The sequence below is a fragment of the Mastigoproctus giganteus genome, chromosome 9 (genome assembly GCF_048544385.1).
Source record: "Mastigoproctus giganteus isolate SK-2022 chromosome 9, ASM4854438v1, whole genome shotgun sequence".
In the NCBI taxonomy this organism is placed as follows: Eukaryota; Metazoa; Arthropoda; class Arachnida; order Uropygi; family Thelyphonidae; genus Mastigoproctus; species Mastigoproctus giganteus.
In genome coordinates, this window is record NC_143583.1 from 11,132,084 (window position 1) to 11,158,137 (window position 26,054).

The 26,054-nt window shown below is 40.6% G+C and overlaps 1 protein-coding gene across 3 annotated transcripts in view; it reads left to right on the plus strand.

Annotated features, from left to right (window-relative positions):
- The window catches only part of LOC150080050 (dixin-like), a 391,642-nt gene that overhangs the window by 66,507 nt on the left and 299,081 nt on the right, over positions 1-26,054 (plus strand). For all 3 annotated transcript variants that reach the window (XM_090381957.1, XM_090381956.1, XM_090381958.1), the window contains exon 5: positions 9,345-9,543. In XM_090381957.1, the coding sequence (XP_090238083.1) occupies positions 9,345-9,543 (199 nt within the window). The remainder of the gene's footprint in view (positions 1-9,344; positions 9,544-26,054) is intronic.

The following is a 26,054-nucleotide window of genomic DNA, read 5'->3' on the forward strand; positions in this document are numbered from 1 at the left end:
TTTTTTTTTGTTATTATTCATCTGAGTTCTGTTTTTAATTAATAAGCTCGCTTATTTCAGCTACTCTCGCACTAATTTAGTAGTACAGTACACTTCATTCCTATACTTCTCAGTGCCTGGTATCCGAAGTTCTTTGTGGCCACATAATGCTGAAATAGCCCAACACCCTTGTGGTAATTATGGAACAGCCCTTCAACCTTTATTTCGCTCTAACAGCCCGGCGGGCTTACGGCATTTGACCAACCTGGCGTCTTGTGTGATGGGACCAGTCTTACCCTTTCATTTAAATTTTCCATACTCACAAAAAAAAAAAACAACAAAAAAAAAACACTTATAAACCAGCCAAAACACAATTAGAAACCGCCTGTTGTGTTGACTTCATAGTGAGGGAAAGATTCTTGCTCCCCTTCTTTCCCTCGGGCATATAATGTTGAGTGAATTGTATTTCGAACAACCCTCGTTAAGGCTACCTGACGTGAATGTGTTTGGAGTCAACACCTTTTTCGGTGACACGAACGGATACTCAGCTTGAGCCATGGGGAAACAGGTGAGTGAAAGCAAAGCAATTCAGCGATATGTCAGTCGCAGCTTAGCCTTCAAAACTGATTTATTTTATTAACTATTGACTCTGTCTTGTGTGAATATTTATTATACAAGACTAATGCTAGCAAAATCAGTTGTTATTCGTGCATATGAGTGTTAAGAATACTTCATTGTTTGATAGAGCTCAGTAGGAGGAGTTTTATTACTATGACCAGTGCTCGAATTAAGCCGGAACGTCGTTCCAGTTGGTCTCCCTTTATTTATTTATTTTACTAACGCTCGATAACCTTCGAAAAACGTTTTCTAAAAAGATCGTCCTCAAAGACAGTGAGAACGTTGCAATATTTTGCATGTAGTGGATACTTTTGACGAAAACACATTAAATATTTTGTCAAATATAAATGAAAATATTATATTAAAATACGGTGGCACTGCACTAAGTAATTACATATTCATTTGGAATGCTTTAATAACTAACAGGGCCGTGTCAGGTGCCTGGACGTCGTGTTAGGACTGTGCCGAAAACCATTTCTACCGTAAGCAACCAAAATGAACAAGGTCTCTGCAGGGTTGGCTTTAGAGGAAGACCAGCGATTTCCTTGGGTCCTGCTCGTTTTCAGAAATTTTAGATATGCAATTTGCCAGATAGGAACCAAGCTGTGAAAGGCGTTCAGAATAGAAAATTTTCAAGAGAAATACAGTACTGAAAAATTAAAGTTTAGCCGATCAACGGTTTTTAAAGAGTGAGTTAACAACTTTGTCCGTTGAAAATGATGCTTCCAGCAAACTGAACTATAGTAAAATAGCCGATTTTGCCTGTCAAGATTGCTTTTAAGCTCCCGAAAGTTTTCTGTTAATTATGGCAGCAGACTGGACCCTTATATGGGCCAACCCCCTCCCCCGTATAGGAGTCCAGTCAGCTGCCATAAGTTACAGAAATGAGGAACTGGAAGGGAAAAACGGGCTCACTGTTTCCTCCAGGGGTCATGATAACTCAACTTTCCAGATATCGAATGCTTATAAATAAAAAAATAAATTTTATGTTTATACTCCGGGACGACCAAACAGTCAGAGGAGTTAACAAGATAGACAGAATACAAGAAACAGCACCGTATTCAGCAATCACGGGCTTGAACCCCCGGTCACTCAAGGCACGTGTACTTAGGCACCCGCGCGCCTGACCACTAGGCTACGGCGGCCTTCTATATAAGATGCTGTAATTTTCTAGATCAGTAACTTCACATCAGCTTGTCAGTACTAAAACAAAATGCCGAATGAGTATATTCGTTGAAGTTAATTTAAAAGTATCAGTTTTTAATGCATTCCAAATTAATGTTTACGGAGTGCAATGAATCTGCACTGCGTAATTTAACCACCTCTGAGTAAATTGAAATATATAATATGTTCCAGTTTACTGTTTTGTGATATTAAATATGGTAACTATTTATTGTATGTTTGTTACGTAAAGTCCGGCGCGTGGGTGCATAAGTACACGTGCCTTGAGTGACCGGGGGTTCAAGCCCGTGATTGCTGAATACGGTGCTGTTTCTTGTGAACTCCTCTGATCATTTGATCGTCCCGGAGTATAAACAGAAAATTTATTTGATTTTATTTAAAAGCTAGTTATAATTCGAGATAAACTCAGGCTTAGTTCGAACTTAATTTTCATTTACTATCAATAACACACTGTGCTGCCACTTCATTAGGTACACCCCTGCTGTGTACACAAATGGTTTGTCCCACAACGTTGCAAGTCACATGACCACAGTTGTGGATATAAATGCAGCAGAACAACCTTTCTAATATCAGTTAAACGTACAAACCGTAGCAAGGATGGAGAAAAGGAGTGATCTAACGGACTTCGAACGTGGCATGGTAGCAAGTGCTAGACGTGCTGGACAAAGCATCTCTGAAACGGTAGTTCTCCTGAACTTTTCCCGCACCACAGTTATCTAGAATGATGCAACGAACAGAAAACATCCTCTCAACGAACGATTTTCTTCCACTCCTGTGGGAGAAAATCGCTTGTTGATGAGAGTGTAGAGTGTATTTAGTGTCAAGCGGCACCAGGGGTTTTCACCATCTCCGCGTTGCTTTCATTGTAGGTGTGCCAGTTCACTGGAAAGGCCAGAGATTTAAAAGTGTGTGGATATTGTATATGTATAGTGTTATGTACCGTTGTTCTTCTGGCCATTTAGCCGCTGGACCCCTGCTGAGGCCCAACGTTGTCCACACTCAGCCCCGTGGAGGCAGGACAGGTATACCAGCATTACAATTATTTACTCTGGCAGGTCCTGCCACCTAATGTCCTAGCCACTGAAATCTCAGTGGCTAGGACCTAACAGAAAAAAAAAAAAAAAAAACAATATATATATATATATATATATATATATATATATATATATATATATACACACAAAGGGTACTAGGAAAGTTTTGCAATATGACGCAACAATGAATCACAGGAAGCTGCTTGTTGCTGCATGTTGAGACATGTTCATACGTGCATAGTAGCCGCCGCGCCAAGTCGATGGGCTCAGTTATTCATTAGTAGTGAGAGTGTAAAGTGCTTGCGATGGCATCGTGGTCACGAAATGAGATAAGGACAGTTTTGCGGTATAATTTCGTGCGTGGTTTAACCATAGACCAGTGCTTAGAAGAAATGACTCTTGCACTAGATGATGATTGTCCACATCGTACAACGATATTCAGGTGGTATAGAGAATTCCAAAGGGGAAATTTCACTCTGGAGGATTCTGAGAGGCCGGGAAGGCCACGAACGTCAGTTACGGAGGAAAACGTTACTGCTGTGAGGAAAATGCTTGACGAAAACAGGCGAGTGACCTACCAACAGATAGAGGATACTTTTGGCCTAAATGCACCAGCAATTCGTTCGATTCTGCAAGATCATTTGCACGTGAAGAAACTTTGTTCTCTCTGGGTGCCGCATCAACTGACTGAAGAGCAGATGACACGACATGTGACTTGGTGCCGGGAGATGTTAAAAAAGTTTGATAAGGGACAATCTCGGTATGTGAACAACATCGTGACAGGTGACGAGACTTGGCTGTACTATTACGATCTGCCGACCAAGGCTCAAAACAAAGTTTGGGTCTTTGATGATGACGACACACCCGTAATTGTCAGAAAATCCCGATCTGTAAAGAAGAAAATGATAGCTGTATTTTTCAAATCGAGTGGAATTGTTGAACGTGTCGTTTTGGACACGCAGAAGACAGTCACAGCTAAGTGGTATACTGAACAATGCCTGCCTAAAGTCATTGGATCTATGAAGAACCTGCGGCCAAAGTCAAGAATGGACACCTGGTACCTCCATCACGATAATGCTCCAGCTTACCGCGCCAAAGCCTGCACCGAATATTTGACCACGACAGGACTGAAACTTCTCGAGCACCCTCCCTGCAGTCCAGACCTTGCTCCCTGCGTCTTTGCACTGTTCCCGCATGTGAAAATGAAGCTAAAAGGGAGGCGGTTTTCCAGTGATGAGGACCTTCTACGGGCTTGGGACAACGAGTGTGCTTTACTCCCTAGTGAAACTTGGCAGAACTGGTTTAAAGATTGGTTTCGGAGGATGGAGAGGTGTATTGAATGTAGAGGAAATTACTTTGAAAAAATTAAATAAACAAAGCTGTATTGCAAAACTTTCCTAGTACCCTTTGTATATATATATATATAAAAACCCGGAGTATAAACAGAAAATTATTTGATTTTATTTAAAAGCTAGTTATTCGAGATAAACTCAGGCTTAGTTCGAACTTAATTTTCATTTACTATCAATAACACACTGTGCTGCCACTTCATTAGGTACACCCCTGCTGTGTACACAAATGGTGAGAGAGGTCAGAGGAGGATGGCTAGAATTTGCAAGCAAACAGATGGGCCACAATGTCACACATCACGTCAGAATACAACCTTGGTGCGCAGAATAAAATATCCCAACGGACCACTAGTCGCACTTTGTCGCGAATGGGCTAAAACAGCCGACGGCCCTATTGCGTGCCTTTGTTATCACTGAAGAACAAGAGAGCACGCCTCCTGTGGGCACAGCAACATCAGCTGGACTGTCGAGGATTGGAAAACAGTTGCTTGGTCTGACGAGTTGAAGTTCCTGGTGCTTCATGTTGATAGAAGGCTCAGAAGTTGGCGAAAACAACATGAATTCATGTACCCGTTATATCTGACGATTACTGTGGAAGGTGGTGGGGGCAGTGGTATGTGTGGGGAGTGTTTTCTTGGCACACGTTGGGTCCATTGATACCCGTAGATTCATGTCTGGATGCCACATCGTTGCTGACCAAGTGCATCCGTTCATGTTGACAGTTTATCCTCAGTCAGATGGTTACTTCCAGCAGGATAATGCGCCGGTGCACAAAGCCCTAATCACTATGGAATGGTTCCAGGAACATGACAATGATTTTAATTTGCTGCAGTGGCCCGCTCAGTCCGCGGATCTCAATCCTATTGAACATCTTGAGTGACCGGGTTCAAGCCCATGGCTGCTAAATACGGTGCTGTTTCTTGTATTCTGTCTTGTGAACTGTTCTGACCGTTTGGTCGTCCCGGAGTGTAACCAGAAAATTAATTTTTTTTTTTTTTTTTTTTAATCTATGGAATGAGCTGGAAAGGGCTGTTCGCTGCAGGCCTACCCCTCCGTCGAATCTCAAAGAACTGTGTGACAAACTCATGTCTGCATGGTACTCCATTCCTGGACAACGTTTTCAGCATCTTATTCAATCCATGCCTAGACGAATTCAGGCTGTACCTAATAAAGTGGCAGCACAGTGTATATATTGTTATTTGTTCTCCCCTCCAAGAAAAATAGTCTGGATCTGCCAGTGGCACATTTTCAGTTTGGTTTAAAAGCACTGCATTTCAGAAATTCAGTAATCATAGGTATAGGTATGTTGAGGGTCTGACGGCTCCGGGGATTTCTCCCATCTCCGCGTATGTTCTGTGTATCGAGTGACAGTACCCTGTCTATGCCAGAGGTTTAAATAATGTATGGGTCATGTGGTATGTAGTTTGTTGTGCCCATTGTTCATCCGGCCTGTTGGCCGCCGGGCCCCCAGTGGGACCCGGCGTTACCATACCTAGCGACGGGGACGCCGGCCGGGTGTACCAAGAGACTAATTATACTCTGGCAGGTCCTGCCACTTACTTTCCTGGGATTTTTGGTGACTAGGACCTAAAATAAAGGTTGGAGCTATCGCTGTTGATTTAAGTAAAATTGCATTTAGAAAGCGCTGCGTGGGGTTTTACGCTGAAAGAACTATTTCTAGTGAGCCCAGGCGCCTCCGTAGCCAGGTGGGAAGGAGCAGCAGTGCGTAGCACACGCTTCTTGATTAGACCGGGGTTCGAGCCTGTCACCACCAAATACGGAGGATGCGGAAAGGTCAGGGAATGACCACTGCATATCCCGGAGCAATATGGCCTTAGTTGCTAATGCTCCTAAAAACCAAATAACAAACTAGTGAGCCTAAAAGGTCGGGCAAAATTTGATGTGATTTAAATTTGGACATGTGGGGCAATCGCTGTACAAGAGAAAGTGATGGGAGGGAGGGTGAAGACGGGGGGATGGAATAGGAAGAAGAGGGGTCGGATAGGAAAGTTATCCCCCCCATTTTCAGTGGGCCATGCCCATGCCCCACGACAGTGAAAAATATGGGGAGGAGAGGAGAAGAGCAAACCCCCCCAAAAAAAAAAAACTCCCGCATAAGGGAGTGCAGTTTTGGGTCACCAGTAGGCCACCCAAATCATCCTCAAGTCTTGTCTTTCTGTGGTATGGTGAGGTTTTTTTTTTTTTTTTTTTTTACTTGTTTGACCTGCATTCTTTCTAATCGGGTTGCCTTTGGTGTATTTCTATCATTGTTTTTCTTCTAGAAAATAGATCCTGGGCATATTGACTGAGTGCCTTGTAATCCTCTTGAGTGTCTAATAGTCTGGGTTCTTGGTTATCTGGGATATATTGGATTGCCGTTATTAGTCGTAGGTCGTCATACAAATCGCACTCAAACATTAAGTGTCTCCAGGACTCCGGGTTGCCACAGGCACAGTCCGCGTTATTTATGATGCCAAGTTGGTAAAGTTTAGCTTTAAACGGGCCGCGTCCTGTAAGGAGAAAGGTGGTATTTCGACCAGGGTGGAACCACGCTGGCGCCCTAGGGTACAGCTTGGTGACAGTCGCAAGGAATCTTCTGGTCACTGTACCTTTTCTGTGTTGCTCCATCTCCTCTGCCAAATCTGTACGAGGTTGTCGGTGATTCTTCTCTTCTCATAGTTGCGGTCATTAGTGATGTCAGTGGTGAGGTCATTCATTGTAGCTGATGTGTTTCTGGCAGGATGGTAGAGCAGACCACAGCGGGTAGCTTCGAGATCCAGGGGCAGAACTCCTACTTGAAGGGCAGCCGTGCTAGTCGTTCTAGTTGCTCTCGACATGGTAAGGAGGAATGGTCCTCTGAATGGTTTCGAGGATCCGTTTATTCATTTCTAGTCCCGCCCTCCCGTACCAGACAGGGGAGCCATATGTGATGGCAGGGATGAAGAGAGCTTTGTAGTACAGAGAGAGGGTAGTACGTCTGAGTCCCCAGTCCCTGCGAATGACTAGCGATGAGGGCCGCTTATCTTCTTATCTTTTGTTTAATATATTCTAGGTGTGGCTTGAAATTTAATTTTCTGTCCAGGATTATTCCTAGGTATTTAATCTGTTCGCATAGCTTAACTGTTTTGTTCTCAATCTTAATTTGTTGTGGTCTCCTTAAGTCTGGCGTACCTTTTAGCAGCACCGATTTTGTCTTGTTGGGTGCTAGTTTGAGCAAGTGTAGCTTCGTCCAATCTGGCAGCTTTTGCAGGGCATAATTTGCTTGCATTTCTAGGGAGGATCTGCTGTCAGCCTCGATGGTCAAGACAAGTCATCTGCATAGGCCTGGGTCTCCACACCACCTAGATCCATGGCGAGGAATTCGTCTAAGACAAAGTTCCACAGGGGCTGCCCCCAGGACAGAACCCTGGGGGCATCCCCTACGGACTGGGCGACTGAGGCATTTATATGGTGTGGTAACTTGCACTGCTCTATCAGCCAGGTAATCCTTCATGCAATTATAAAGATTCAGTGGAAGGTTGGCAGCTCTGAGTCTCGCCAAGACGCTCGGCCACCAGAGGGCGTCGAACGCCCCGGCGAAATCCACTGCGATGACGAGGAATGGGTGACTCTAGAGAGGAGGTTCTCTATTGCTTCGATAGTGGATTTGCCAGGAGTAAATCCGTATTGCTTTGTCATGTTAGGATTTACTTCATTGTAATGCCTTGTGATTCTGGTATGTAGCAGCCTTTCGAATATTTTACTGAGGGTTGGTAGCAGGGCTATGGGTCTGTAGGAACTAGGTGTCTCTAGTAGCTTTGTTGGGTTTTTTAGGAGCAGTTTTAAATTTGCCTTTTTCCACTGTAGTGGAAATTTACCTGCTTCCAGGCAGCAATTGAATAGTTTTAGCAGTAATTCCGGTATATGTTCTGTTGCTTCTTTTGCCATCTCCGGTTCAATTAAGTCCAGTCAGTAATCATATTGAAATTTCTTATATTGTCTTAATTATGACATCCATCAAAAACTAGTAGTATTTAATTTATAATATGCCAACAGTCATGGGCGCCGACAGGATAGTTTGCGGGAATAATGTGGGAATAAAATTTTTATTCACCAAATTTTCGAATATGAGCAACATCTTATGTTTCAGTAAATTAATGAAAATATTAAAAATTGTGTATTACTTCGAAATCCAAAGGTGGTGCACTTGCACCACCTTGCGCCCTGCTGCTGGCGCCCATGCCAATAATCTGCTTATCGTACGTGAATTTGAGATCGCAACAGAATCTTGCCCATCCATATTGTTATATTTCAGTAGCATGGAGTAGCTAATATTCTGTACCACCACTAAAAGAAATACGAATTTGATTACTGGCCAGAATACCAGGCGATCATTTTCAGGGACACACTTATGAAGTGTTGGCACGCTGCATGTTGTTGGATGGGATTTAAAATGATTGTCTAAACATTTTAGATTTGAAAGGGATTTAAAATGATTGTCTAAACACAAATAAAAAAAATTAAAAAAAAAATGTTTCAGATGTAATTATTTGAAAAAATTTTTTTTTTCTTTGTAAAAGAATGTTTTAATAAGGATCCTACTTTTAGCTTTTCCTCAGCTGAATTCTCATTTTTATAATCATCGGTGATGCTGCATAGTCTCGCTCTGAAATTTCATATAAAATGGCCCTGACTATGAACCGAAATAAAAATTGTTATCATTGCTTTTTAAGCTCTCTTTACAATTTATTGTTCATCCTCTGTTGTTAATACTATGACCTAGAGTGGCTGTGCCAAGCCACAACTTCATCTTTTTTTCATTTTACAACTTATCCTTTATGTAGTAAACCACGATCCAGCTAACCATGACTTTCAAAGGGAGGATTTTGTGAAAGTAGTAGATAATGATTTATGCATCATTTCAGAGAAACTCTTTAAACGATCTGATATTTGAATGTTTTAAGACGGCTTTCACACAAAAGAGAAGCATAGTATTCATATTTTTGTAAAGAAACAGGTTTATCTGTCTTAGCTTAGCCGGAAATATGTCCTTTTGTATGGCAGTATCTGTTTATTTAGATTGGTGATGTCATGTGATATTAACAGCTGGCATTAGTATCGTTAGACTTTTCGCGACTAAAGGTCGCATGTTTTGGAGATAGACTTGAAGCCATTTTATCTGTTTTGCTTGTTTTCTCTCTAGGAATTCTCGACGGGGATTTGAAATCCGTCATGTATCTGATACACGCCATGGCTCTACATTATAAACCGAATAGTGTCCAAAAAACCGCCATGAGTGATAAAAAGAAGAATAGTTCCGAGTTTACAGGAAAAACTACTTCACCGCATACCCACCGCCATCTGTCGGAAAAAAGAACAGTTATTGGAGGACCATCGATAAGGTGCGGCTACTTGAATATTATTATGATAAACACATCTGAAAATTAAAATTTTGACAATTTTAATTTTCAGATGTTTAACTCCTGGTTTTGTTAAAATTAAATTCTGTAGTCTTTTTAAATACTAATAATAGTCTTATTTTTGTTTGAAAAATAATAGAACGTTATATTTCTCTCTTGAATCTTAAAATTTTAATTATCTTTCTTAAAGTGTGATATATTTCTCATAAATTTTCTGTGAAACCTTATTAAATTTGAATATAATCATTTGGAAGAATTATCTGTATTAAATTAACTAATTTAAAATATATAATTCTCCCAATTTTCTTATATCTGAAATTTTTAAAGTTTACTGCATTAGTAAATTGCATTTCTGTTCTAAGCTCAGTGGGCATTTTATTTGGAACGTCTCTTACTGTTGTGGTGACTTTTCTTCTCTTTGGCAGGATTCAGTGAGATGTTGGTAACTGAAATTGAAATGGCGAAAATAATTAAACAGAATGTAAAATTTAGTAATGTTCCCCCCCCCCCCCCTCTCTCTCTCTCTCTCTCTCTCTCTCTCTCTCTCTCTATGTATAGAAGCCGTACTAAACACTGCTTATCTACGAAAGAATTTCCAGCTAATTTTTCTCATCTAAGATTTAGTTCTTGTTCCATTTAGTAGACGTTTCAATTTATCAAGTTTTGCATTAGAATTGGGAAAGGGGCGCACAGTGGGGCCTACACAATATCTAATTTGTATAGGTGTAAATTCACTCCGGACATTGAAGAAGGACCTGCAGTTTGGCAGGAACAAAATATAGTTTAAACAGAACTGTACAAAGTACAGTATTGTTCGACTGTCGAAACAGTGTGGCACTTAGCACTATAGTATTTGGCTCTTATTCCAGGAACATTCGGCTTGAACTTAGTCAAGGCCGCATTTAGCAATGTTCAGCCTTGTTTCATGACACAAAGATTTCACCGTTATTAGTACCATTTCAACACGACCTGTGACATTTCAAGACTTGATCTTTAACTAGACGAATTAATTCCTGGGCACAACCATCGTATCGAACGAGAACGCTGATTCGAAGTTCGAATTGGATTTATAATTTGTTACAGCAAACCTAAACTGAACATAGTCTGCTTCATATTTCATTGCATGTGTGTGTTTTATTTCCAGTATGGAATTTGTTGTTGTTTAGAGTGAGCATGGCAAGCCTCGACTTTTGCATCAGATCAACAAGTATTTTCATAAAAACAACAACCGATAAAATCGAAAAATGTAATGTATCAGTGTTACTATCGATTCCACTGGGTGCAATATGGCCTAAGTTGCTGATGCACCTAAAATCCAACAACAACGATTGTAGCGATGTTTAGGGTCTAATGGCACCAGGGGTTTCCACCATCTCCGCGTAGTATACATTGTGGTGTGATACAGAACACTGTAGAGGTTTAAAAGTGTATGGATATTGTGCTGTGTAATGTTTTGTACCGTTGTTCATCTGGCTTTTTAGCCGTTGAGGCCCCTAATGAGACCCACCGTTGCCACCGTGTACCTGGTCTACCTGACTAAGCCAGGTACACCAGTGTATTTTAGATATTTACTCTGGCAGGTCCTGCCATCTAATTTCCTGAGATTTCAGTGGCTAAGACCTAAAAAAAAAGGGGGGGGGGAAGAAACGCTACAAATTAGGTTAAGCCAAAAGAGATATAAGTTATGCTGGGTAGAGTTAAAAATTTTGAGTGTGGGGCTTGTGTAGTTTTGGCAAGGGTCAAACGCTAGTAGTGAGATAGCTAGAGAGAGAAGGGAGACTGAAGACTGGGGGGAGTTGAGATGTTTTGTTGTTTGTTATTTGGTTTTTAGGAGCATTAGCAACTAAGGCCATATTGCTCCCGGGGGGGGGTGAGAGACAGAAGTATGGGGGACAATAGGGAAGATGGCCCCATAGTATCAGTGAGGCAGGCCCATGCTTCACCAAGCGGAAGAGTGGGGTGGCGGGGAGGGGCATAGTGGCATATCAGTGAGGCAGGCCCATGCTTCACCAGGCGAAGAGTGAGGAGGGGACAGTACACCGTCTCCTTCCCCCGCCCAGGAAGGGGAAAGATAGGGGCACCTCACAAGAGTGAAGTACAGATCGCCAATGGCGCCAGCATAGCTGGGAGTTTTCACAGTCAGTGTTAGAGTCCATATCAGTTGTTGGAGGTCCGCTGTGAGTCATTCATGGAGAAAGCTCCGTCCGGTGAGGTTGTTTTGATGTTGGTAATTTTTGGTCCACTCGAGGTCCAATTTGCGTGACTGGCCAGGTTATACATTGTCCAACCAGGGAGTGGAATGTCCCGAATTTCGTGTGTGTGTGTGTGTTGTCACTTCTTCATCTAGTTCCAGTTGTTTTTAGTTGGTACCGTGAATAGCAATCAACGTTCTTTTCCTGGAGAATAAGTCCTGGGCTAAGCGTCAGAGCGCTCCGTAGTCGTCCTCCGTTTCGAATAAGTGCGACTCTTGATTCAGCGGCGTGTATCTTGTCCTTGTTATTAGGGAGCATCGCAGGTCCTCACAGTGTTCACATCGGTGCATCAGATGGTCCCATGTCTCCGCCTGTCCGTAAGTACATAGTGGGCTATCAACCAAGCCGAAGCTGCCATATTATGTGATTAGAAAGGTCAGATTCAGTCCTACCAGATATTGGCAGGGTGGATGAAACCAGGGACTGAATGAAAATGGTGGATGAAACCTCCCTGGTTTCATCCACCCTGCCAATATCTGGTAGAAATTTCCTTGTCACTTCTATTATCGAATGAGCTTATCTGTTCTGCCATGCCTGTTGCAGGTGTTGGATTAGGTTGGCTTTGTCCATCTTCTGATTGTTTGTGGGATATATGGTGTATCCAGCAAAGGTGATGGGGACTCCCTCTGCAAGGCGGTTTAGCATGGCTGTCTTGCAGAGGGAGTCCCCATCATTATAACCTTGATTACGTTTAGGTCCAGCGCGAGGACCTACAGAAAGTGTGTACTGACCGTACGGCAGGCTCGGGTGATAACAAGGAGTTCAGTTCTTTGGATTGTATCTAGGGTTCTTCTGTTTATAGCAGTTTTGAATTTGTGGTACCATATAGGTGAGGCATATGTGATTACAGGGATGAAGATGGTTTTGTAATATAGTGAGTTGCGTTTTTTTTTTAAGTCCCCAGGCCCTCCTGGGGACTCTTGCAACTAAGGCCGCGTAGTTTCGTATTTTGCTCCTTATGTTTCAAGTGAGGTTGGAAGTTGGTATCCAGGACGATGCCTAGATATTTAAGTTCCGTGGTGAGCTTGAGGGTTTTAAATCCAATCTTTATTTGTGGCTGCCGTCGAGGATCCAGTCTTCCTTTCAGGAGGATTGTGGAAGTCTTTATGGAGGAGATTTGTAAGAAGTGGGTCGAGGCCCATTCTTGTAGTTTTGTCAGTGCCTGGCTTGCAATGGTCTCCAATTGGGCTCTTGAGTCTGCCTTTATCCTAAGGAGGAGATCGTCCGCAAAGGCCTGGGAGTAAGCATCACCCAAGGCGAGGAACTCGTCGTGAACTATATTCCACAGGAGCGCCCCAGGACCGAACACTGTGGGCAGCCCCTACGGACCGGTCTAATTGGGCTTATATATGGCGTTCACTGCTATTTCCCGTCCTGAGAGGTACGATTTCATTATGTCAAAGTTTCCTTGGTATAGCGGCGGCCTTCCTCAGTCTTGCGAGGATGCTTGACCACCAAATGGTGTCAAACACCCCTGCAAAGTCAATCGAAATGACCAGAAAATACTTCTTATCACATGCCGCCGCAGCGTTTAGGAGACGTTTCAATGCGTGTGTGGTGGAGACTGTGGGCTTGAGTGGCACCTCCGTAGCCAGATGGGAAGGAGCAGCAGTGCGTAGCACACGCTTCTTGATTAGACCGGGGTTCGAGCCCGTCACCACCAAATACGGAGGCTGCGGAAAGGTCAGGGAATGACCACCGCATATCCCGGAGCAATATGGCTTTAGTTGCTAATGCTCCTAAAAACCAAACAACAACAAACTGTGGGCTTGAACCCAAACTGGTTCGGACGTGCAAGTTCGGCCGCGTCGTAGTGGGATTGTATTCTTCTGGACAGCATTTTTTTCAAGCAGTTTCCTCGCAACTGTTAGCAGGGCAATAGGGCGGTACGAATCTGGTCTGTCTGGGGGTTTTTCAATATCAGTTTCATGTTTACAGTTTTCCAGTATTCAGGAAAAATTCTTGTGATGATGCATCTGTTGTATAGGGTCAGTAGTAGTTTTGGTACAGTTTCTACTGTCTTCCTGGCGTTTCTTTCTCTAGGAGGTAAAGACTTGGGCACTTTTTGATATGAGCCGCTGCCGCACAGTTCCTCTTCCGTGAATGGAGCTTCTAGCTATTCGGTGGTATAGTTTTCATTGGCTTGGTGGATCTGGTGCTGCTGCTGCAGTGTTGATGGGTTAGAGTAGTTCTGAAAAGATTGCATTCAGGATATTATTTGAGTCTTTCAACGTAGTTGCCAATGTAACCTGCGGAGTTTGCGTTGTGGCAATGACCTCATCTCTGGGGAGTTTGTTAATGGTGATTTTGTACACACTTCATTACCTGTTGTGGAGACAAGGTGTTCCCATGTCTTTTATTTTTCCTGATCAGGTTGGTGTATCGGTTTCTGGCTTCCCTGTATCGGTCCCTCAGAGGGGCTACCTCAGCCACAGGCCAGCTGCAACGGGCTTGCTGAAACTGCCTCCGGTGGGCATTCACCTCTCTCCTTAGCAGTTGGATTTTTGGTGTCCACCACGGTACTGCTCCTGGTGTAAGGTTCCTTGTTTACAGTGGCAGCTTCCGTAGCTGTTGTGATAATTTCTGTGATTTCCCGGTTAAGAGCACTGGGGGCCTTCCGTTGGGGATCCTGCCGGAGAAATTCATTGACTGCTGTGGATAGATGATCCGCGAAGAGCTCCCAGTTTGCGCTTTTGACAGCAAACCGATTCAGGGCCGGTTTGATTATTGGAGTTCTGTTTATGGTTCTGAGGATTTGAAAGGTGATCACTCTGTGTTCGGGCATCGTCCAGTCGGAGATGTTGTTGTGGTCATTTCGTGAGTGCATTCATTAAAATTGAAATTGTGTATCCGACAACGAGAGAGAGAGAGAGAGAGAGAGAGAGAGAGAGAGCGCGCGCACGCACGCGCGCTCAGAGGAAGAGCTGACGCCGATTCGAAAAAAAAATTGAAGAATTTGCTGCTTCTATGAAAAGGAGTATAGATTTTGTTATTTCTGCCGGTGCTCTTCAATTTGAAATCGGCAGTACAGAAGGCGGGATATTGCATAGGTGTTTCGCTTCAGTCAAAAACTGCTAGGAAATTTTTCAGTGGAGATGCCTTATAAAGACTACGAAGAACACTGCTTTCTTTTCGATGATTTTTTTTTTTTTTTAAATGAAAACCCCCAAACACGAGAGGTATTAGAACCTATAGTACTTAATACCGTGCTTTGGTTGGAGGTTGAGAGGACGAGAGAAGATATTTGTTGACTTGAACTTCTGTAGACTAATTTTCAGGAAATACGTATGAAGGAAGATTGTTCCAGAAAACGGCAGTTGAATGAATAAACGAAGAAGATGGAAAGTTGTTTCGGTGAGTTTGAAGTTGGACTGTAAATGGATGTTGGCTGGTGGCGGCACGTGTTCGGACTGTCTTGAAAGAGAGAGTGGGAATTAAAGAAGCCAATTCAGAAGAAGTGCCCATGGAAGTATCTGTAGAAAAGGCATGCAGTGGAAATAGTGTCTACGAGACAGAGATGGGATTAACCTAACTGCCCTCTTCTGAATGGAATCTCGAAGCCTGAGAGAGGTTTTGGAAGCACCTCCCCAGATGTGTGTACAATATTCCATGGAAGAGGAAAAGAGTGGGGGATAGAACTGAACCTTGGGGGACACCAGCAGTGGTGCAGAAGTTAGAAGACAAAGCCATCTACCATCACCCTTAGAGAGCGATCAGAGAGAAAACTGGATAACCAATTACAAAAAGCAGTTGGCAAACAATAAGATGGAAGCTTGTTTAGAAGACCTTTTTGCTAAACACGATCTAAAGCCTTTGAAATGTCAAGAGCAACTGCTTGTGTTTCACCACCGGCGCCTCCGTAGCCAGATGGAAAGGAGCAGCAGTGCGTAGCACACGCTTCTTGATTAGACCGTGGTTCGAGCCAGTCACCACCAAATACGGAGGATGCGAAAAGGTCAGGGAATGACCACCGCATATCCCGGAGCAATATGGCCTTAGTTGCTAATGCTCCTAAAAACCAAAATAACAAACAATAACAATCACCGAACTTTTCCATTGAATTTGTCCATAAATGAGTAACATAAGCCAGAATATCACCAGTGGATCGACACTGACAGAATGCATACTAGCGATCGTTGATCAGCCGGAAGGTTTCTAGGTAGTTTGGGTAAGAGGTGGCGGTTAATTGATTTCTCCATTACATTAGAAAGGATAGAAGTAATTGCAATGGGACGATAATTAGATGGGAGGAATTTCTGGATATGAGCAAATTTCCAAGCAGAAGGAAAAAACACCTTTGGAACAAGAAAGTGAAAAAGGGCTGCAAAGAACAGGTGTAAGTTCAGGAGCACAGGTTTTGAGAAGTGGAGAAATACCATAAGGACCTGGAGCTTTCTTAACATCAAGATTCGTCAAAATCCTTTTGACAGAAAACCAACAGGAGGCATTGAAGGGAGCGTGTTGGGAATGGTGGGAGGTGTTTTACCAAGATCATTACTACATGAGTTGGAAGAAAAATGGGATTCTAGCAGGTCAATTTTATCCTTGGACGAAGTGACAACAGAACCATCTGATTTTAACAGAAGTGGGAACAGAGATGGGCAAAGTTGCGGCCAATAGCTTTGGCCGCAACTTTTGGCAAGAGACCAGAATGCTCGGCTACCCTAGGGAAAGAAGCAAGTTTTTTACTCTTAGCCTGTTAAAAATCTAGTTTGAACTGATTAATAACTGCTTTACAATTGTTGCTAGTTTTGGTATAGGCAGAAAAATGAAACTGAAGAATTGTAAACAAGCCAATTACGATATGCAACATTCTTCTCCTGAACTGCCTTAGCACATTTATTGGAAAACCAAGGTTTAGATAAAGGACTAGATTTTAAAGTTGAGTGTGGGATAAAGGATTCCATTCCTACAAGAATAATTTCACTGAGGATCTGAGCAAGCGTTCACATTAGAACTTGTGAAACAGTAGTCCAACCAAGGAAAAGAAGAAAAGAATTCTCGCAGGTTTACCATTTTGTATTCTTGTAATGCCAAACAACACGAGGTTGTGAATAGCCATGAGGTGTAAAGGCTGAATTGGAGAAGAGACAATAACCATGTGGTGATCTGAGGTGCCTAAAGTACCACTCACTTCGACTGTGTACTTAGAAGGGTTGTTTGTGAGAAAAAAAGATCAAGCGTGTTGGCTGTATGGTTGGGATTGTCCGGTATTCTTCTATGTAAAGGAACAATCTGTGCAAGGTCATTAGTAATTGCAAAAGCCTCAGCATCTCGACCAGCTGGGTGTGTGACTAGAAAACGAAAGCTAGCTGGAGTTGTGAACATTAAAATCACCAAGGAAATTTACCTCACTGTTAGGAAAGTTGGAATGGACGAAGTCAAGTTGCGAAAGAGAGGAAGCCGAAGAGCTCCAAGTGATTAGTGGAGTTGGGAGAACGGTAGAGACAACAGGTGAATTTGACAGAATGAGTACAGAGATTTTAAGTCAGAGAAGATCAAAAAGAGGAGATTCCAAATTACCAAGTCTCTGACAGGGAATATCGGAACGGACATATGCACAAGTACCACCTTTGAGGCGAAAGGAATCATACAGCGAATAATTTGGGCATCTGAGATGAGCAATAGTTGAATCAACCGATAAGTGAGATTCAGTCAGAAAAAAATACGTGGGGTTTGGCAGACTACAAGTGGAAATGGACATGGTTGAGATTAGAATTGAGACCACGTATATTTGTGAAATGAACTAGAAAGTGTTTGGGAGGTTTAGATCGTTTCGCGGATAAGCTTATTCTATTAGTTTGACAATTCATGGTGTATTCAATATTAAGAAAAGTGGGTGAGACATGCTGTATGAAGTAATAAAATTTTTGGATATGGCGTACACATGGTAAGAATGTACCTAGATCCTTGACATAACGTGGCCTCGACAATGCCCCCCCCCTGCATACACACTACTCGGACTCCCCCCATCTGGCAGAATAGAGGGTAGCAAGATTATACACTAGCTTATCCGGAAGCTTCCTAAAGAGTTACCAATAGGTTCGGTCCGGTGTACTAACCAGCGGCCGGCCTGCGAACACAGTTTTAGAGCTGAACCCTCGAAATGTAAGGAAGATTGGATCTCGCCATGATGTCCATCATAACCTCAAAAGCCATCAGTCATACTGCATGATGGAAGTGAACTCAGTTGGCACTCAGAAATTTTTCATAGTTCAATGTTTCATAGTATTGGACGCAAGGTTCAAAAAACCGGTTTAAAAAAAATTCTATTTCAGACTATGTCGATAGCATGCCAGGATGGTTATTACCCTTTCTTATCCTCTCCTAAGGATAAGACCGGCTGGATACATGATCGATAGAGGATGGTTCCAGATAATGGGAAAATTCACCAACAGTGCAGAAAATATAAGATGATTTTAGTGAGTACTTTGTGAATATTTCAATAATAAACGCTAGAAAATTGTAGTAAACAATATACTGCCAGAAATATTGTAGAGGGATGGCACTATACAGTACTTTTAATTAAAAAAAAAAAAACTTTTGAAATCAACACAATGTTCATGAGTTATTTAAAAGTTTTAAGAGAATGTAGTGGTTATTTTGATGTAATATATTTCGCCGAATAAAGGGAATTGCAGTTATTGAATTGGACGGAAAGATAGACAAGGCATTGGCAAACTCTGAAGTATCTCTTCTACATGATCAGAATTGGTCGAAACGGTTGATACATATATTTTACACAATTCTTTGTTTCAGTTTCGATATTGTATTGAAATATTTGTCATGAAACAACTCCCTTGTTAATGGCTGTAACACGGAAAATAATAAACGGTAAATCACGAAAGGATATAATCGGATTTACCAGATGTGGTGGTGCTTTTGGTCGAGATCCGTAAGGTTGTGGGTGGGAGAGTCCTTTGACCAACCTATTTTGCGCATAAAGTGAAGTTTTTTTTTTTTAAGCCTTTAATTGTATTCGTAATTACTGCTCTTTTCGTTTATTTTGTTTCTATATTTATTTATATCCTCCCATTGTTTTCATATTCCATTCATATTAAATACCAGCCAGCCGATTATACGACAAACAGCAAATGGCTTCGAAAAAAAAAAAGGAGCCTTTAGACTGCTTAAATTCGGAATTGATCTGAGCGACCGGAATTATCCCGTCCTGCAAGTTTTCGTTAATAAGTCGGCGCCCAAGTCTTTATCAGAGTTTTCTTTTCTGAAAGCAGTTGTTCGCAGACATTGTTTCGAAAGACGTAAAGTGCAATACCCTGTTTCAGAGTTTAGGGGAACCGTATTTGGCTCGCAGGTTTAATTTGCATTCGCCCAGCATAGAGCCTATCAGCAGTGTCATATCATGATTATACAGATTGTTTCTAAATTGTAGGGAAAAAAAAATTCAATAAACGTATCTCAAAAGTTCATTTCCGAAATATTAAACATTTATCATAAATTATAAAACATAAATTAAACTGAGCCTCCATATTTTTTTTATTTTTTCAATGCAGTGTTCAGTGTGGCGAATCCACGATTCTTGGCATATCATATTTCAAGACTATTCTTAATGGTTTTAGCAGCTTTCAAAATGCAATTTCTCTTTTCTTGCATGTTAATATGCACAATAAACTATGCATTTCATGCTACCCCTTCCCCCACAAAATTATTCTAAGGGTGTTAGGTCGGTTGATAGTTGTGGCATAATACAGGACCGTTTGGACCGACCATGGGTTATTTGAAAAGTCAGAAACATCACAGGAAAAGTGGTTTGTACACCATTATCCATATTTCCAATAGCTTCCACCATTTGTGGGAATTATTGAAAAATGTTGGTATGCCTTTCCTGGACGCCTTGCTTGTAACAAAAATATATATAGTGAAATAAAAAAATGAGGGAGATAGTGATAGAACGTAACAAAAAATTTAAGATAAGAGATAAATAATTGCAAAAATTGACAAAGTATGTTGCCGCACAACTTACAAAACCGGCCCCTCGTCAGGTGTCAACGGCCAGAATTGCAAGCGCTACTTCCCCATTTTTCTGCCTTGTTTCCATTTTCTTGTTATTCTATTCAACACACACTAGGAGAATGTATGTAATACAATTGCGTAATAAGCTTACACCAAAATGCATTTTGGTTTCTTTTTCTATAAAGGAAGGAAATCGCCGATTCCTACGTCTGGTGAATCAATATTTTTAAAAGTTAGCAGTTATAGAGTTTTAATGTCTAGATTGAATTAAAAACTTGGTTTAATATCGAGATAACAAAAAAGGAAAATATAAAGAAAAATTAAAAATATATTTTCGTGTTATTAGCTGGATTCTATTTTAACTAATATTAAATTGCAAAAACAGGCGCAGAATCTCACACTGCATAAATAGTTTCTAATTCCCGAGTCGGGCAAGCTCCTGTTTTAATCATTTTGGGATAATAATATTATGTCGCCATAAAATAATCTCTGAAATTTAAGTTTCCGCTTCGAATATCGGTCATAAATTTGTCTGGTTATTTTTAATTTGAGATTCTTCAGTGAGGACTGATTGTTTACCCATATTTTTCCCCCATTTCTTCATTGAAAATTAATAATACATAATACAAGACATAATTGATTTGTGCCGATTTCTTCTTTAATTCCTGCCCGTATTGGTGGGAGAAAGTGTAAAAGGTTAGACCTGATCGCCCAATTAATCTTTGGTGGTGATTCTTTGGTATCATTTGTATCCGATTGAATGAGGATTTTCAGGACATCAGCATGTCATGCAGCATATCATAATTTTAAAATTTATGTCACAGTTACCATGTTCTGTACCTACCAATGAACGCGTTTATTTCATGGGCATGAAAATTACAATGCCCTCCTTTCTCAACTGTTTGTTTATTATCACTTTTTTTTTTTTTTAGTGTTTTCATTTTCGCCTGTGGAGTGTAAATGAATTTAAAAAAGAAAAAAAACTTCCACCAGCGTGTGAACTGAATATGTGTTTTTTTCTTGTAATCAGATGTAACTCCTATAACTTCAGTGATTGCACTCATTGCTGTTTCTGAGTTAAAAGTCAGGTGGTAGATGACTTTCATCAACCGGTGAAATACCACCACTTTGCTTATTGGAGGCTTGAAGTGGTGAAACCCATGTTTAATCTCTAGAGCAAAGTTTCCGGCATCCCCCACCCCCCCATACTTCTCCTTCAACCCATCCATGATACTAAGTACTATAGGTTTTGATACCTTTCATGTTTGGGGTTTTCATAAAAAAAAAAAAAAAAACAGTGTTAAATCTTTGGTCATGCATCTTTGTGAGAACAAAGGCAGCAATCGTTGAAAAAGTGATTGGAACTTAACGTCTGATTACAGTCAACTGAATCATTGCTGTTTTTTTACTAATTTTTTAAGTGATTTTTTTCGGAAACTGAACTTTCTACCTGCCAAGGTCAATGAACTTTACGTGAAAATTAATTTGAAAATTGCGTTTTTTTTTTTTCAAAAATGGTTTTGCCGATTTTGATGAAGTTTTATATTTAGTTCTTATGTCGTATAATTTTTGTTATCACAATAAAATGAAATTGAAAATGCTCTTTATTAGTTTTTTCATTAGATGGGGGTCCCCAAATTCCATTTTGCTTTTTGGCCCCGTGAAGGTATAACGACCCACTGTATACTCCTACACCACCACTAGGTCAAAGGAATTTAAATTAATTATTTTGACAATGAATACAATCATCGTATTTAGCAGTCACGCTCTCTTGAACCACGGTTCACTCAAAGCGCGTGTGCACCCTCCTGCCTGACCATTCGACTACGTTGGGCCTAAACTTTGAAGCGCTTTATTCCTTCTTTTAATTCAGCAGTTTCTAGGCCTCTTTGTTTTAATTTTGTGGCCGGTTAGATTTTAAACTGCCTAATTAATACAATGATTTTATGATTAAAACTGGTTAGCAGAATGGTTATAAAATGTTTTTTTAGGTCTTAGATTTATTCATTTTAATTAAATTTTATTTATGTAGGTATTTTATAAACACATACTTGAACATAGTTAGTAGCTGTCAGCTGTTTAACCGATTTTTGGTGTGTGTGTGGGGGGGGGGGGAGGATTGGTACAGTGACTTACAGATCTTAATGTATATTATTTTGCTATTTCTAAGAGTCTTTCCATACCTACTTATATCTTCTTTTCGAATCGCTTTCCACATTTTTAAATTTATGCTACTATATTATTTAAATATAATTATCAAATTTTTTTCCGCTTATTCAGATTTATATTTAGGTGTTTGTCTGAAACGTCGGCACCCGACTTTATTGCTAGCTCATTGGAGAAGAAAAGGGGATGGAGAGTGAAATATATTAATGGTTGTCGAGCATAACTTAAAAATAGTCAAGGTCTGTAGTATTCTGTAAACCTGTAGAAGGAAAAGACGCACCGGCTGGCTACTCGTAATTAAGCGGTACCTTAGACCTGTGATTCCAAATGCTCTAGTCCGTTACCAGTGCCGATTCGCTACTTAGTTTCCTCTAGTCCGTAAAAAATAAGGAGGATAAAAATAAAGAAACAAACACTAGCCAGGACAAAGTATTTCAACGTCCGAAGATGTCATTTAGAAGTATACCAACCCCCCTCAATTAAACTATTATATGAACTGAAACCAGTTAAATCCTAAACTTCTCTTGCATCCATTCCAAACTTACGCCATCGTCCCATCACTATACATGTAATGTATGTTGAGTTATTTCTGTGTTTTTTGTTTTGTTTTTTTTTTGTTCAACACGTTGTTGTTGAATCCTTTAAATTATATTGTTAAATCATTTAAATTTAATTTCTATAATATTAATTTCTATTTAATTAGCTATAAACCATCCACTTATTTGCAATTACAAAAAAAATAATAATAATATTATGCATACACATACTCAAAACTACTGATATTTCGTTATGGGCAATGACAATTCGTAATACAGCATTAGAAACCACTTATCAAACTTGATCAACAATAAAATCCTCCCTGATGATATATGCAGATGTCAAAACAAAATCATTCGCTGATTTTATTTATTTATTTTAGTTTTATTTTTTTTATTATCAAATCTTGTATGATCCTTTCGTTCTTGCATTTTTAGATTATTAAAATGCGTAGGCAGACTTCTCCCATCTAACATTCCACAAATCTACTTAAAAAAAAAAAAAATACCCTCTCAAAAATATTGGCTACATATGCGGACCTTTTACAAATCCAGTCCTTAATCTCCGTTATCCAAATCTTTCGTGTGCGAATGCCTGAATGGATATTATTCAGGAAACGAAACCTAAAATTCAGATATTAGGAAACGAAACCTAAACCCACTCTGCAGTTTGTTGCTGAAATTGACTGTTTTAATATCTGTAAAGTTATTGGATTCCAAGGTGACAAATTTTAACTCAAAAATAACTTCGTCTCTCAAGTTTACGGAAATTGGATAAACATTTGCCACTTAATCTCCTTCAGGTAATCAACTTCTTGGAGCTTGGCCAGCCATCATCCCCTCTAACAAACTTAAAAAGAAAGTTGCAGTGGGCTACTTTCTCTCTGACTCTGGTATTACAACTGAATTTGTTGTATGCTTTACGACTCTTGTGAAGATTTTGTCCATGTTATCTCTTGCTATATTTTTTTATTTAATATGTTAATACAATAATTAGTATTAGTAATGGTCGCATGGTGTAAGAAAGCCTATGGCTTATGCTGCACCACCCAAAAAAAAAAAAAAAAAACCGAATAAAACAATGATAAAATAATAAATAATAATAATTAATAAAAGAAAAGGAAATTAAACCTATTTTCCTATGCGCTTCCCTCACCCGAAGGTGCTATCCAGATGACCTTTGAATTTTCCCAAACTGTCAGCCTCTACCACCCATGTAGGCAACTTATTCCAGTAATTTATAACTAGCTGGCTAAAATAACTTGAATTTATGTCCCCTAGTTCTAGCATCATTTATAATCTTAAAGATTTCGGCCTCATTCATTTTATTGATTCCTCTCAGAGCCTTAAACACCTCAATCAAATCTCCTCTAAGGTGTCTAGTTTCCAAACTCTGCAACCCACATATTCGAAGTTTTTCTTCATAAGGACGCCCTTTCGCCGACCACACCAGGCGAGTTACCCTTCTTTGCACCCTTTCAAGAAGCTCGATGTCTTTCTTTAGGTGCGGTCTCCATACTTGAACACAGTATTCCAAGTGTGGTCTAACATAAGCCTTATATAATGGGATTATCACGTCCCTATCTCTACTTGCAAAAGTTCGATAGATCATCGATAGGACACCATGGGCCTTCCTTGCAACCTGTTTACAGTGCTCAGAGAATTTCATGTCTGACCGTATCGTAACACCCAAGTCCCTTTCCTCTAGTACTGGGTTTAGTTGAACTCCACCAAGTGAATAAGTTATTTTGGGATTACTGTTTCCCAGGTGTAATACCTTACACTTTGTTGGATTAAGGCATAGCTGCCATTTATCTGACCATTCCTGAAGTCTATCTAGGTCTCACTGAAGAAGCTTAGCTTCACAGTGATCGTTAACTACTCTACCAATCTTAACATCTGCAAATTTAGACATCACGCTCTCTATCCCCTCGTCGATGTCGTTTATGAAAATTAAAAACAACAGTGGTCCTGATACTGATCCTTGGGGAACCCCACTTCTTACATCAACCCAATCTGAGGAATAGCCATTTATCACAACCCTCTGCCTCCTGCCCTGAAGCCATCCTGCTATCCATCTAAGGATTTTCCCAGTGATTCCAACCTGTTCCAGCTTATAAAGCAGCCGCTGAGTCAAAAGCTTTGCTAAAATCTAAATAAACAATGTCGAAATTATTCCCTAAATCCAGCTCGTGAGTGACCCTTTCAAAATAGCGAACCAGATTTGTTAAACATGATTTTCCCTTTACAAAACCATGCTGAGTATCTTTGAGAATTTCAATTCGATCCAAATGAACCTGAATTCCACCCTTGATCATTGCCTCCATGATTTTCCCTACCACTGAAGTCAGCCTGACAGGTCGATAATTTCTCACTTCACTCTTAGAGCCACCCTTATGTATAGGAGATACATTGGCTCTTTTCCAATCCAACGGAATCTCCCCAGAGTCTAATGATGCTCGCATAATTAGCCTCAATGGTTCAATGCACTCACTTGCTGCCTCCCTTAAGATTATAGGGTATATTCCATCTTCCAACTTCGCTCCCATAATTTCCCATTGCCACAAAAGATTTTTCTTTTGTAAAAATCGATGCAAAATAACTATCCCCTTTCCCTTACGTAAAGGTCCGATCTGGTTTGTCCTACTCTTCTTGGCATTTATATATGTGAAGAATTCCTTATTCCTCCTCTTTGCTCTGTTTGCTAGTGATTTCTCATAAACTGCCTTTGCCTGTCGAACTTTTTCTGTGGCTCTATTACAGATCATCTTATAGCTGTTATAGGCTTCAGTACTTTTTATTGCTCTGTAACCTTTCCATGCCACCTTTTTCTGTTCAAGTAATGTAGCAACTTCACTATTCATCCAACTTGGAACCCTCCTCGTGGAGTATTTTTTTTAATGGTAAATACGCATTCAAGGCATCTGTGATTAATGTTTTAAAAGCATACCACAGTTCAATTGTATTCATCGTCTGTGTGATATCTACCCAGTTAATAGAGGCCATGTAGTACCTTAAGGCATCGTAATTTCCTTTTCTGAAATTAAAACCCATTCCTTTGTCTTTTACTACTGCTACCTCTCTCATCTACCGTAGAACTGCGTGATCACTTCCTGCTACTGGTTCCTCTACTGTCAGCCCTGTTATGTCATCTGATTCTTGGGTGGTGATGAGGTCTAGGATATTCTTTTTTTCTAGTACTTTCCCTGACATGTTGATACAAATAACAGTCATCTAGTTGATTTAAAAATTTTGTTCCCCATGTCGAGTTTCCTTCCCATTTACTCCAATCAATTAAAGGCAAATTGAAATTACCCATAATAAGACATTGACGCTTACTTACCCATTCCATTTGCAGGTAGGGGCTTTCGTCATAATCATCACAATCACCTGGTCTGTAGATTACTCCTACTCGCATTATACCTTTGTTTCCAACTATCTCACACCATACAAATTCTATATCCTTCCTAAATACATTATACAAGCCGTACTGAAACTCATCATCCCCAATTTCCGGGTGTCACCACGTCTTCGTAAGCCCTATTATGCCCGCGTTACTTTTTTA